This window comes from Lates calcarifer, linkage group LG21 (genome assembly GCF_001640805.2).
Source record: "Lates calcarifer isolate ASB-BC8 linkage group LG21, TLL_Latcal_v3, whole genome shotgun sequence".
Classification (NCBI taxonomy): Eukaryota; Metazoa; Chordata; class Actinopteri; family Centropomidae; genus Lates; species Lates calcarifer.
Genome location: NC_066853.1, coordinates 26002333 through 26017733, shown reverse-complemented (window position 1 = coordinate 26017733; position 15401 = coordinate 26002333). Strand labels below are relative to the sequence as shown.

General features: G+C 39.9%; 1 protein-coding gene across 9 annotated transcripts in view; it reads right to left on the bottom strand.

The window, feature by feature from the left end:
* Window positions 1-15401, bottom strand: part of msi2b (musashi RNA-binding protein 2b) — a 225078-nt gene that overhangs the window by 42349 nt on the left and 167328 nt on the right. For all 9 annotated transcript variants that reach the window (XM_018701510.2, XM_018701503.2, XM_018701534.2 and 6 more), the window contains exon 8: window positions 12199-12281. In XM_018701510.2, the coding sequence (XP_018557026.1) occupies window positions 12199-12281 (83 nt within the window). The remainder of the gene's footprint in view (window positions 1-12198; window positions 12282-15401) is intronic.

The window sequence follows — 15401 nt, the reverse complement described above, 5'->3', positions numbered from 1 at the left end:
GATAGAGGACAGAGCAGGTAAGGCTCTGTGTGTAAATATGTGCCTAGTGCCAAAGTCAAGTTGTCATTTGATTGGTCTCAAGAGGACAGGTAATAGCTAATATGAGACTGTCAGGGCAAGAGTAAAACTGGATCCTTAAAAACTGTTTTACTGAAATTTAATCAACATGCCAAGTTTGCTACAAGAGCAGAAAAGACACTGCACTTTTTTATGTCCACATTGTTGATGTTAACGTGTGAGGGCTCACTCATCCTTATGACTTTAGTTTATAGTTTTTAGTTTCAGTTCACTACTATTTTTTTTACTCCGACAAACTGGCCACACTGGCTGCATCGTAAAAACAGCATGTTAACAGGGTAACAGCTGCAGCTTCAGTCCCCCTGTATGTCTACACAGGATATATTCAGGCTCAGAACTGCGTGTACATCACTTACACACAATACACAATCACTATGCATACAAAAAGAAGAAAATGGACTTGAACTGTGAAAGTACAATGTGAGCTGTCACACAGCCTGTGTGTGCTCTATTAATCAAAATAAAAGCATATCATATGTCAGACACACATTGGACAGATAACCGAAAAACACACATCCTGTGTGGATTAACCTTCAACTCTTTATTTCTGTATTAAAGTCAAAATTACAATACCACACTGACATTTGTTCAACACCAGAATGCCATGAGGTTTTCCAACATGTTCACCACAGATCCAGAAAAAAGGCAGTCAAACGCATGACAAGAATAGTATCTTTTCCTTTTGGCATTTACAGAATAAGGGAATTATGCATTTAGAGGAAATTATAATCTCATCTGTACTGTGTACTTAGGAGAAATTCTCTGTGGGTCTGGATGTCAGAAAATGAGATGTTGAAACAGATCAGAGTCCAGAGCGTTCTGATCTGATCTGGATTTGCTTCCCTCAGAGGGGATCAAAAAAGGTGTGTGTATGTACTTATAATAGCTGTTATTAATATGTGTGTGTCCTAACCACAGAGTGTGGGGTGAAGCTATTCCCTATTCTTTATGTGTACAATTACATCCAGGCGGGGAGCCATGAAGACCAGTTACCAGTAACACAAGACAACACCTGCTGTTGTTCCCATTCTGACTTACACAATTACAGTATGTGTAAAAAACCGTTATCTCAGTCTAACCTCTTTCTGTCTGTCTGTCTGTCTGTTCGTGTGTTGCTTATGTTTTAAAGAGAAACTCTACACTGGACTGTGTATAAAGGAAAAGTCAAATTGCATGGGCCTCTATGACTTAAAAAAAAAAAAAAAAAAAAACTTTTTGCTATGATGAACAGATGAGTTAATCCAGCTCAATTGTAATGACAGTGCATTAGCAGGGAAAATGTCATCAGGCCTCAAAACTCATGCTGGAGCAGACTGGTGTCCATATTTACACTGTTATTTTAAGTTTTTAACATAATTTAGTTTTCAATAAATGAATCAATATTCATACCTCATAATCTACATGTCACTTTTGTCAGGGTTATGGCTGTTGTGTCCAGTCAACCACTTTGAAAACCTAAACAGCTGTATATAGGTCATTTATACACATTTGTACACACTTTGTCGTCATGGTAAAAATAAAGTTAGATTGAAGCACAAAAACTAATTGGTTTAGGAAAAAATCTTGATTGGGGTTAATGACTTAATAATAATGACACAATGACCAAGGTTAAAGGACCTTTGTCATCTGAGTTCCAATAAAAAGAACGTGTGGTTAAGTTGGTGGAACAGTCATGGATGAAAGAAACAGTGGTCTCCTGTGTGAAAGTCCTGTTTCCATCTATCTACCCCAACCTCCCAGTATGAACTTTGTTGTAATAAACTGCTTGTACACACAAACTATGGATTTGTTTTCTTACAGGAGGACAGTCTCCCCACTCACTGTTCACCTGATATTTTTGAAAGTTATTTCTTGCTTGGGGCCCAGGAGAAAGAAAGAAAATGAGCAGCAGATGTGTTTGAACTACAAAAGAGGACAGTGCAAGTTCAAGTGTTATGGATGTTGATCAAATTGTTGAGGACTTGAGGAGAAAGACATTGAAATAAGGCTGCAGACAGAGTTTGATCTTGTACGTCAAGAGGGGAAGAAGTCAGACGACTGTATCATGTGGAAGTTTTCAGACTTGTAGCGCAAATTCACGCAGTACAGTGAAAAAAAAAATCACAAAAAGTTTGACGCATGAGAAGTGTATGTTAGAGAATGCACAGCAAGAAAATGAGGAGGTCAGACAATAGAACATGAATCTACAAGAGGCAGTGGTTCAAACTAATAGAAGAGTTCAGAATCTCTGCAAGGATACAGAAAAAAATCCAGTTAGAGAGAAGAAAAGAGGAGGAGATTTTGGATAAGAAGATTATCATTTTGAGGGAAGAGAATGCAGACATTCATGACAATTTATACAGTTTTGTATAGGGTCAGAATGGAAAGTTGAGCATAGAAAGTATTCAGCTGCCCTTAAATAAATAAATAAATAAATAGATAGATGGATAGATGGATAGATGGATAGATGGATAGATGGATGGATGGATAGATGGATGGATGGATAGATGGATGGATGGATGTACTTTATTGATCCCATGAGGGAAATTCTTGAATCTGTCTTAAAGTGTATATTGCTTTGGTCAAAAACAGGTGTAAGTGCTGACAGAAGTAGAAGCTTGAATGAGGCTTGTTGGTCACAGGTAGAGAGGCTGTTAAGTACCAAGTGAAGTGTCATAGTTGCAGAGGTGAAATTGAGGCCCTCCTTATTGAGGTCTTAATACGTCCAGCTACTGAGACAGAGGCCCAGTGGGAGAGGAGCACCAACCTCAACAGCTAAACAAACTGCCTGAGGTCCATGGAGTTTCTAAAAGCTCATGTTACTTTACACTAGACTGAGACTGAATGTAAGTATATCTTACCTATGGGTACAAACACTGAAATATCTTAAACATAAAAACACCTCTGCAGTCTGATGCCATGAAATAAAATGTCCTGACAATAGCCTGTGATGAAGACGGGCTTAATGAAAGTTGCTATGCTGTGGGTATGATAGAAATGTGGTGGTGTAAAGCTCTGACTCCTCAGCGTCATAAATCGTGTTCATTAAATTTTGACTTGGTCTAGTTTGAAGCACGTTGCCTTAGTAGTTGTCCATCACAGGAACCTCCTGGGCTTTTGGCAAGTCACATACTTTGAGTGTTAGTGAAGTTAGTTTATGCTGTTAAGAGTTTGAAAATGTGAATGTAACTAAGTGCAGTGAGTCTCTAAAACAAGTTGTTTGAACCTTGTATTGACTAACTTGATATTTAGAGAGAAATCTAAACAGAATATTTGTCTTGAGATTTCTCCACCTCAATATAACAGCATTGTAGGGTTTAATTAAAAAACACATTTAAAATAAAAATCAGTGTCCCCCATTACACGGAATAATCAGACTTTGCTGAATCACACCTTTCTCCAGTGTGTTCTGTGAATTCTCCATAGTGACAGGGATGTATTTTGGAAAAGAGATTATTGTTGAATTTTTGAATGTAATTTGCTATGACCAGCACAAACTAAATGCATTGTATTGCCATGAAAACAGTCTCAAAAAATCTCAGAGATACATAGATTGGATGACATGGACAAATAAACCAAAACTACCTGAATGGAGGGAGAAGTCTTTTTCTTTTCTATGGCTTTGATGAACTGAACATTTAATACTAAAACTAATCAGTAATTTTTTTAGACACAATTTTTTTAAGTGCAAAATTTGAAATGGATTTTATCTTTTAAAGTGGTGTTACTGAATACAGTCCTTGAACTGTAGAATGAAACAAAGGGAACAGAGTAAGAAAGGAATACATTAACCTGAGGATGAAAATCAAACTGAAATGTATGTGAAAATATAGGAATCTTATAATATACACAAGTATACCTTTCAATTATCTGTTATAGCTTAATGCAGGGCTTCACAAATCTCTGCAGCTATAATGGAAGCTGCCCCATTCTAAAATTCAACATAATGATTTATAGGCTCTCCATCACAATTATTAGGAAACACCATTATGTACAAACATCCATCAGAAATGAAAAATAAATGGTCTGTAAGATCTGATAGCAAGCTAGACTCATTCAGGTGTCCAGCTGTGAAAGGAGAGACTCAAGCTTTTCTCAGGGAATGCTGGTCCTTACACGTCAACCTGAACATCCCCCTGAAGCCCTCTCAGTCACACCTCTATATAGAGAAATACATAGAAAAATAAAATGATGCAGATATGGGCATGACACTTTTTGACCACAATTAAAAATTGCTATTCTGAGTTACATTGGATTTGTAGGTGTAATCTATACAATAGATCTGATTTGATCAGTTACATATATTTATTGTAAAACATTATGTAAATGACTGAATGGACCAGTAACATCACACTACCTTATCTACATCAGGATTCACTGAAGTCTGCTATCTTTACCTAGCCTGAAGTTAGCTTTGTTAAACAAAGTTCTCCTACCTCCAGTTCCCCCTGCACTGTGCAGACCATGTTGCCCACACCTCTCTATCTCAGCCTAATCTTGAACTTTTATCATCTTTTTTGGCCTTTTCAGAGCAAACTGCATTACCTGTAAACAGTGCAAGCTTTTAGCTGCAATCCATGTTTGTTTTGGCACATAAACAATTGAGGATAAGCACTTGTGTAAGATTTGCGGGGTTGTTTACTGCCATTGATCAGTTGTTTGGTGAGTTAAGTGTATTTACTCAGTCAGAAGGTACATGTTTCTTCTTGACAGTAAAAGACTAAAATCATCAGTAAAATCATCTGTTCAAATTGGTGGAAATCTTTATGTTTAGCCTGTCCTGGCTTTGTGCATTTCTGTTAGTGTTCAAGTATATCCCAAGTGTAATTTGCTGCCAGTCTTGTCAAGTGGACAGATTCATGGAATTTCCCCTGCTGAGAGGACAGTACTTTCTCCAAGTACTGCATATAATCATCAAAGAACACTATGAAGTAGATTAAATTTACTTAGTATTGACCTGAAATCAGCAATAAATATGTTCCCTTGAAGTTACGTTGTGTGAGCACGTCAAGCACCATCTGCATTTTGTGTTTGATCCAATTACCATTCCGTCAGAGATGATGTTGCTTCTGCTAAATGTCCTCCCTCAGATGCCTCAGAATGATGTGGGACAATTGAGCATTGACAGTCTGACCCTGGGGGACGCAGACACGATGCACAACCCCATGAATGTCAAAGAAAATGACAAGTATGGTCTTGGTTTCACCCCTGACCTGATGCACTTTTCCAGTCTTGGAGACTGTGGGCTAATGTAAAGACTGCTGCTTTCTCTCTGGGTTGTAGCTGTAGACCCACTTCTCATCACCAGGGATGATCCTCAACATGAAGGTGGGTTCATCCTATGTCTGTTGATGTAGAGATTCTTATAGATTTTGACACAGCTTTTGTAGCGTGAAATCACAAATGAAATTGCAAATGCAACCCTGCAAGTGGTCAAAAAAATGCTTATAACACAGTCCAAATGATTACTTGATGTAGCACAGCTTACTGACTCATAAAAGTTATTGCTTGCTCCTGCTGCATGTGCATTACTGTGCTGCACTCTCGCTGCAGTCTCTGAACTTTTTGATTGCACCATGTAAATACACTTCTCCACAAAAATCTCTAGTTCTTCTCTTCACAGTCATAGTGAGACTGTTGTTTGAAAAAAATGTGGCTGTTTTTTCATGTCAAATATTAGAAGAAATCTTGTCATCCTATTTTGGATTTTTATCTTCCCTCAGTTTCTGATAAGTGAAGAGTAAAAATGTTGAAACAAAGAATAACAGTTTGCAGCTATTGATATTCCATAATGAAACACCCAGCCATCCCCTCTCTACACTGCTTATCATGTTACAGTCTAGGGCACACCCATGCAGACATAGGGAGAATGTGTAATCTCAGTATCCAAAGCCATAATCTTGTGCTTGTAAGCATTGTTGGATTAAACTGTTAGGCGGCCTCAGGAAATATCTTTCCTGTCTATGGCCCAAATGACCCCACCACCACCCCTACAGGATCCATCTAAGTTGATATTGCACTTCAGAGGTGCAAATTCCCAAACATTTTTGCAGTTAGACCAATCGCCAACCAAATTACAAACAGAAAACATGGGGGTCTTTGACTGTAAGGGGTCTGTGTTAATCTGCACCATGCTTTGGTTGACCGCTGCTAATTGAACAGTTAAACTTACAGTCATTTGGGTTAAAAAGTGTGCTCTGGATGTGGTGCTATAAGAAAGGTTTTTAGATCGTAAAAAGAGATCTTCTAGAGGCGCACCGGTTCTAGCAATATAGGGAAAAAGTGTGAAATTGAAATATTGAACTAATGGCTGATACCTGATATAAGGTCAGTGACCATCATCATTACAAATTGTGTTCTTATACATATTCACACTAAAGTTCTGTTAATCTGACTGGATGATGTCAAGTCAGATTTCTAGACAGACAGATTAATCTACACTGCCATCTTTGGGATCCATTAAGGGGAAAGAAAGTAATATATGCTACAACTTCAATGTGTTGCTTTCCATTATGTCTCTGCTTCTGTCTCTCCCCTTTTTCTTTTTCTGGTCTTTGTACTGTTCCACCTATGATGCTGGCACTGTCACAGAGACGACTGCATAATATGTGGATGTCCAAGAGCCTTCTATTTGGCTGTTTCAGTATCTGTCTGTTATATTTAACTTAACTTTGTTTTTGCCATCAGCCTCAGAAACTCCTGTTTTTCTTAATCATCATTTCCCCTGAATCATTATTTCCAATTCCCTCTGTTTCTTCTGCTCCTCTCCCACTCAATCTGGCTCTGTATTCTCTGTTTTTAAAGAATGAAGACTGAATATTTAATTACAAAGAAGACTTTGCCAGGCTCTATGGCTCTTGCAGAGCACATCGCTTCCACTGATGTGGAGCTGAATCTGCAATCAGCTTATTGCAGTAAGTTGTGACCTCTGTTACAGAACACCTAAAGATTGCTGTCACAGTAAAACCAAGAAAATCCAGAAACTTGAGGTTTTAGAGAGAGACTAATGACAAGGTCACAGAAGTGGCCATGGAAGGCTGCTATCAGAACTACCAACATTTAGCTATGTTCCTTCTCTTCAGGTTTGGTAAAGCCCACTTTAGCTGTCTAGTCACCATGCAATAATCATATGCACTTCCACTGCATTGTGAACTGTGTTGAACCACAACATTATCATCCTGCCTGGGAGAGTGACAAAACTGTCACTGTCTAAGCCCTCACCTGAGACATCATCATCATCAACTTAAACTGATGAGCAGGCAACTACTGACCAGCACTCTGAAAAGTTTACTATGTTCAGGTTTTAGCTGGTTTGTAGCGGTGCCTGTGTACTAGAGCTGAAAGTTTTTGGGAAAAAATCTGATTGCGATTTTTCTGACAGATATTACAATTGCGAGTTGACTTGCAGTGTAATTCTGAAAGTCAAGCTTCAGTCCAGGATTCACTATATGCATGTAAAACATGTGATGGAGCATTACCATTTAAGAGATCATTGAAATATTAGCTGCTCTGTGTACTAATCCAATGAAAATATACGAATCCAAAATGCATTTATTCTAAAAAAAAACTGAATAATAGAACAATTCTCACAACAAACAGTAGCACTATGTTCTGTTGCCTTCTCTGCAGTAACTTTACATCAGTCATTCTGCTGCCTGTGCTGATTTTTCAAATGCTGATTCACTGAGGGGGAATGACAGGAGACTGACAGGCACACAGAGAGCAGGTAGAAACAGACACAGACCATTAAAACTCTACAGGATTTGTCCCAGTAGAAAATACAAAATGCGATACAATCCTAACTTAATGTTAGGTAGTTCATTCTACCTTTTTGTCTCTTTTTCTCTCTCTCCTTCTCGGCTTAACCGGGTATTCTACAACTTTTTAATATCAGCAATAATTTTCTGTGTGGCAGGCCGCTGCTACAAAATATGTATAGCTGAAACACTGCAGGCAAAGTTGGCGTCTTGGTCACAGCTCTTGCTCTTGTTGGCCTGATGACACTGTCAATCGGTTTTAACTCGTCATAACACCGGTAGTTCCAGCTTTAGCTGTGTCCGTCCTCAGGATGGGAATGCAAGTAGAACATGACACCAGAGTGGAGAGAATCTGAGTGACTCACACTGCCTGCGTCGCACTGTCGCTCTGTCGCTCTTCCCTCCGTTTTCATCAAGTATCTAACTCACAGTTAGTTTGTGGTTTGGTCATTTTAAGACAAGATCTTGTTGTAAAGTTTACAGCCTGTCACTCTGTTGCTCTGTTGCTGATGCTATGTGTGTGAACTGTGAGGCAACTAAAAACGTGTAATGACGCGTCCACTGACTCTCTGTTGTAAAAATAATCTGGCAGTCTTTGCTCAAATTGCGACTGTGGTTTGATTTCAATAAATCGTTCAGCCCTACTGTATACCTCTGCTCTTTTATCCAACCAAGGTTTGGTCTAAGTGAAACAACCTGCTCACATTCACAGCTGGAAGCTGTCATGTACAACCACAGTATGATGATATGATATGATGACCACTGAGCAGCTCACTGGAGCCATTGATGAATAAAAGTCTTGCTCAAGAGCACCTTGGTGATGGCAGTGAAGTGTTGCTGTTTCACTTTCCCAACCTAGATCTATCCTGTCCATCCAGGGACTAAACTTGTAATCTTCCAGTCTCAGGCCTCCATTAAGAATGAATGAGAAGCAATTTTGCATCAAAATCACATGTCACAAATAGCGTGTGTATGGTTTGTACATACATGGACTTTGTACATGTGCAAATGGGACATATCTGTGGTCATGTTCCACAGATAATTCCCACAGAAATTTGGTTTTGAGTGATCACAGCTGACAGATGTTATAAACAAGTAATAAAAAAGATAAAAAAAAAGGATCCTGGTGGTTGGTTGTCTGCTTCCTCAGATGTGGAACTCAAATCCCCAACAGGACCTCAAACTAACCCACCTACATCCTAAAATATGTCTGCAACCAGCCATAGTAAAGCTTCAGCTGCTGTATCTTTGTGGGTGAGTATTACGCATGCATTACTTTTTGCATTATTTGCATTGCGCTGTATATGAAAGGTTCTCTACTCCTTTTACTTATTGCACATTATGAGAAAGACGTATTATAAAACCAGCCACAGTTTTTGTTCCCCTGTTGTTGAGTTCTGCAGTAGGCCAGTACTCTTGGATTTTCACAATGCATTTGGGAAATGGGGGTTTATATTAGTCCATACTGACAACAAACAACATAAGCAAATTAAAAAACACTGCTACTGCTTTACAGAGCAAGTTAGAATCTAGTATTAATGCCTGCAAGGGCTGGGATTCCAGCCTGTATTTCTTCTTCTTCTTCTTCTCTCTCTATGTTTCTCTATTACTCTTTTTTTGCCTGCCCTCCCCTGCTGTTGTTAACAATGCATGCAATTCCCCTGTAGCCCAATTTAAACCAGGCCAGTCGATGAGTGGTGTGGAAGGAGGATCGGGGCTACAGGCTCTCTATGGGGAGATATTGACTAAAATAAAGAAATCATGGTCAGCACTGTTGAGCTCCCCAAACAATAAAAGCATGTGATGTGCTATCATGTGAAAATCAATAGCTAGCGGGTGCAGGACTTCTTCCCCCTGTCTGAAACTCTGGGTTGTTTGGATGATGGCAGTTGCATGCTGACTCAGGGACAATAATAAGACCGGGGAAAAAGAGCTCACATTGACAGCTGCATGGGATCATTTTATAATTAAGGAGAGGTAAGACCATGTGTGGAATTCTGATGTGTGTGTGTGTGTGTGTGTGTGTGTGTGCTGCTATATGTGTGCAAAGAGGGGAATCGTATCCCCTAGATCAACACCAATTATAAAAATAGTGAACTAAAGACTGAGATATGTTAAGTTAAAAAACCACCCACCTACCCACAATTCTCCTTGGTCAGTTTAAAACACTGGGCTTCATACAAAAAAACTCTAATCCTTAATCCTTAACTTCTGTTTTTGACGTGTTGATATGAGTGCTACAAGTCGTTAAACTCTGTTAACTGCACACACTTCTCATAAATCACTTGGCTCAACCTCATGAGAAGGTGGGTGGTCATGACGTTTGATCATTAGCATAGTCATCACCCCTAAACTGCATTATAATGCTGCCTGTCATGCTGTCTGTGGACAAGTTTAACAGATGTAGCAGTGTCGTGGTTGTATTAGAAAGAATTATTCATTCATTCATTCATTCATTATCTATACTGCTTATCTGTTAAGGGTCGCAGGGGGGCTGGAGCCCAGCTGACATTGGGCGAGAGGCGGGGTATACCCTGAAAAGACTGCCAGTCCATCACAGACATATATAGACAAACATCCATTCACACTCACATTCACACCTACGGGCAATTTAGAGTGACCAGTTAACCTGCATGTCTCTCGACTGTGGGAGGAAGCTGGAGTGGAGAGAACCCACACAGGGAGAACTCGCAAACTCCACACAGAAAAAAACCCGGGTAAACCAGGGCTTGAATCTTGAACCTTCTTGCCGTGCCATCAGTGCTGTTGTCAGTGCTATAGTTTAGTCAGTCTCATTGTCACGTAGGGTTCCCCACAGCTGTCACATGTAATGTCATACACCACATATACAGAGGAGATCTTAAGGTTTTGAATGGTTTGTGTTAGAAGTGTTAACTTGAAGACTTTGGTTGAATGTTCTGACTACCCAGCCATGTAAGAGAGACATGCCTCTGCTGGTGCTTGTTGATTTAGATGTGTCTATTCTGGTGTTAAAGGGGCACTCAACCTATTTTAGTCATGTCAAAAAGTCTGGATATCTCGACTTCTGCAGCTTTGATTCTGGCCATTTAAAACAAATCTGTCTCTGGTCAGTCCAACAACTTTATAGAAGTGTAATACTAAATTGCCAGAGAATCCTTTTGTTTTGGAGTGGAATTCTTATCATCTAGTCCTTGTACCCATTAGGCTCTGAGTGCCCCCCAGATCCACTGCACTCTGCTCTCTCTGTCCTCTTTCTTAGTAACAAGATGATCTTTAATGTGGTGTTAAGTGGTGGCTGGTGTTCAAACTGAGAGGAAGTGGGTTTCCTGTATACTGTGGTTTTTATGCTCCCTTCAGCCTTCTCATACTGATGAAGGCCCCACAGGTGGCTGAAAGCTCCAGCAAAAGCTAGTAACTGGAATTTGGTTTATTCATTTATTTGACAGGGCATGCTCATGACAGCATAATGCCTATGAATTAAATGTCTGATATGCCAGAGTTGGCCAAAATGTAAGTTTTCATCTTTGTGCCTTGTGCATATACAAAATCAAAACTAATGTTTAACAAAGAACTAAGAAACTAAGAGTGAACTTCCATGCTCAAAATCAAGGCTGTGTTTTGAGTTTCATTGAGACACAAACCAAAGACTCTTTTAACACAAGTGGTGTATTGTCATTAGTGTTTGCTCTGCAAGTGGCAAAGCAAAACCACCAACAAAGGAAGGCAAGTTTATTTGTATAGGAGAAACACTGTCTCCCAGTGTCTCATTGAGAGGTGTGGGTTATGTTATTCCTGTCAGGGATATGGTGAACTTGTCTCATCAGTGAGGGTCAATTTTGTTTTTGTCATTTTTGAATGAAAGATGCTATTTTTTCTTTTACAAGCAAAAGGGTTAGCAAGCCAAGATTTTTGCCACAAGACTGTGCACATTCAGCCATCAACTTAATGCTGGGGGCAGATACACTAACCATACCTGGTTCCCTCTGTTGGGGCCCTGTGTCCACAGTGACCTTTTGCACCTGTACGACGACAAACCCGGTCTAATTTGCAGAGCATCCTGGTGTCGAAATTGGACATAGGGGCAGAGGAAGGGCCACCTCACTCTGCCCTTTTGTGTGCTTTGGGATCACACTCACAATTTCATGGTTAGTGATTGGCTGCACTGAAAGGACAGCTGACCTCCATGTCCCTCATGTCTCAATATCTCACTGGTGGTTCTGTGGGTCAAATTTTATGTGTGTGTGTGTGTGTGTGTGTCTGTGTGTGTGTGTGTAAAAGACAGTCTCCATCCTGCCCAGTCATGTATCAGTTTCCACCATCATTTTCAATGCCAAACCAAGGAAAATCAAATATTAATCCAGATCTGTCTCAGACATTCTGAAATGTGATGGGAGCCACTCACCATTTTATTATTGATTTCATGAAAATGGATCTCGCAGACTTTCTCCACCACATCCTCAATTTCAAATGTTACAAAGCCAAAACCTGCAGGGGAGACAGAAGGGTAGAAAAAATAATGGCGAGATAAGAGAGAGACAGGAGGCAACACATAGAAAAGGGAGGGGGAGGGGGGACACTTGGTCATAATTTCACAAAAGCATGATCCGCTTACAGCTAAGAACACTCATTTCTATCGATTAAGAGGTGGAAATGGAGCCTTTCACCTCACACAGAGCTCTGCTTCCTCAGGTGTACTAGGCTTTAGAGTCCTAGAGTACAAAAAAAGCCCTGCGGCAATCAAAACCATACACATCTCACAACTGGACTACAATGTTTTGGTATAAAGTGAGGGAGAAGCTGAATAAAACAGTCATACAAAACAATAAAAGGTCTTACACTGGTGTGTATATTGTGCTTGTTTTATTGATAGAGGTTAAGCTTGGCCTAATGAACCCATGAAACCATTTTCAGTTTTGGGATAAGCCTCCAAATCAACACTTGAAGGTAAATGAGAAGTGCAGTAATGCAGGGTAACATAATGATTCACTAGAATTAGCTGATCATTTGCATATCACACACAATTGTTTGAGAATCAAGAGAAATACACACACAGCAGACACACTGATGGTTGAACATGGTGCAAACACACACAATGAATTTCATTATTTTTCCCCTGACCATAAGACCTGAGTGTGTACATGTTTGTACTGTATGTGTTTTTACTTCTGTCCCTCTGAGAACCATGTTGGCTTTAAACAATAACTAAACAATAATTCTACTTTTTTGCATCCAGTTACATGTACAGTCTATTTATAATGCTGATCGGCTGATTCTAGGTTTCAGTCAAAGGGCTCAGTTGATTTATGACAGCACACCCTAATACCCACTGCAAGTCCTACTGATAGGTCAAACCATAAGAATGCTCACTCAGTTCTTGACACACTTCAGTGCTAAATCCCTTGGAATATGTGCTTTAAGACAGGAAGAGGATCCTGATAGGCAGGGCACTAAAGTGTTTGAGAAAAAGAGATGAACCAGCAGATTGAGAAACTCTCTGTCAGTGAGTCAGAGGAGGCAGTTGCAATGTTATGTTTAAGCTATTTAAGATGTGTGGCAGATATTGTTTATGTGTACAAAACTGTAACGAAAAAAGTATATCCTGTCATTTAACCAGGGTCCTGCATTGTCCTTTTTCATACAGAGCAAAGGGGAAGGGGGATTCTATAGAGTTTCGTTGGGATGGTAGGACTGTGTCGTTGTGTTTAGTAGACAGAAAATCCTTCCTCCAGAATGGACAAGATTACAGAGGAACATCCTGACATACAACACTTTCAACTTAAATTCAGAAAATTTTCTGTTTTCTGTTTTCACAACATCAGAATCTGTTGAACATCCACACCAGGTGTGCACCTCCAGCAGTTACTTGATGTATGACTGCATTTTCATTATGGTCATATACTGATTCAACACATAACATAAATGCATTTGATTGTAAAACCTCCTAATGAAGTGCTGACAGTGACACCAAGATTAGGTATTTGCCGGGTTTACTGGAAATTACATGTGTATATATGTATATATGTTGTGTCAGTTTGAAACATATCAGGTTACATATGACAAATCATTGAAGGCAAGTGGTTCAAAAAACCATGAGGACTGATGAGACAACCTCACCGGCAGACAGAGGAATCTACTGTTCACAGATCACAGTCAAGCAAGCCTTGCACAGTGTGTCAGGGGTGTCAGGGGTGTGCCAAACACACTTGTAGTGCACTTGATACAGAGTAGAATCAGAAAAAACACATTATCATACGTTCATGGTGGGCATGTTAGAGGCTGTGACAGTTTTCACCAGTCATATTCATTGCACTCTCAGGGCAGTGCAATGTTCCTGTCTGTCCCCAGAGTTAAAAGAAGTCAGCAGGGTCAGGGCCCTTTGCTATCGGGCCCCCTTCCTCTTGAACAACCTCCCTGCTAACATTAGACTGGCTGACTCCATTAAAGCCTCTATTATTGTCTCCTGTTTTGTGCTTTTCTCTGTCTCCTCTTCTGTCTCTTTCTGCAGGTATTTCTGCCTCTGGAGCTGTAGAGTCTGATCTGTGATGACAAGCCTCCTGCTGCTCCTACGATCAGGCTCAAAGCCTGCTGTTACTTTTCAAATTATTAGTCCTACTTCTAGTCTTGATATTATTATTATTATTATTATTACTTCACATCTATATTTGGAATATCCATCATGCTATGGTACTGGAACAAAGGGGTTTTGTGCCTAAACCCAACCTGACTGTTCCACAACCTTAACTGTGTCTTTATCATTGTTACTATAATGTCAAAGGTCCAGTATGTTTGCCACTGGCACGATCCTATGAGTAGTACCTGGGGGTATGGACACACAATGTATATGGTCGTTTAGGTTGGAGGAGCTGATGATACATGCAGTAAGCCAGGTTTCTTTGCTGTGTGCATCTGCGTAGGAGCAGACTGAGAGGAGGGCAGAGCAACAGACAACCAGCCTCAGTTGTGTCTGAATTGTACAAATATTCAGAGGTGGAAACAGAGCATAACCTAATAACATAACATAACCTCTAGAAGCTGGTTTTAACTGTCTGACGTCTTTTGCCATACATGTGAGTTCTTGCAAAAATCTGAATAGAAATCCAATTACACACATACATTGCACAGAAATTGGCATTCTCCAGAAGAAATCAACCTGGGTGAATCAGATTTTTATAAGAGCCTAGCCTGATAATGGAAACCAGATTTCTCATTTCCATGACATTTGAAAAATCTTCTTACTGGAAAAAGGAGTGTAACCTGGTTAAGTGCATGTGAGCCCACTGATAGAGAGGTAGAGTATCTGTAGCATGAGTTGTGCTTAACACAGGTTATAAGGTTTGTATCTTTACACAGTAATCTCACATAAAGACCTGTGCCTATTACATGATGTCTGTCTGCCCTCAGGTCAGAATACGGTAAGCACTGAATGGAGGTCAGTGCATCAGCAGGAGCTTTATTTACATGGAAACATGCATTACAGAGCTGGTGCTGATGGTGGTTAGCCAATGACACGATCAACCAGACTTCCTGTGCTTTAACAGGGCTGTCCTTAATAGAATTTTTAGCAGGCCATCCAGACATCCTGTAATATCTACTGCATATTGTGCA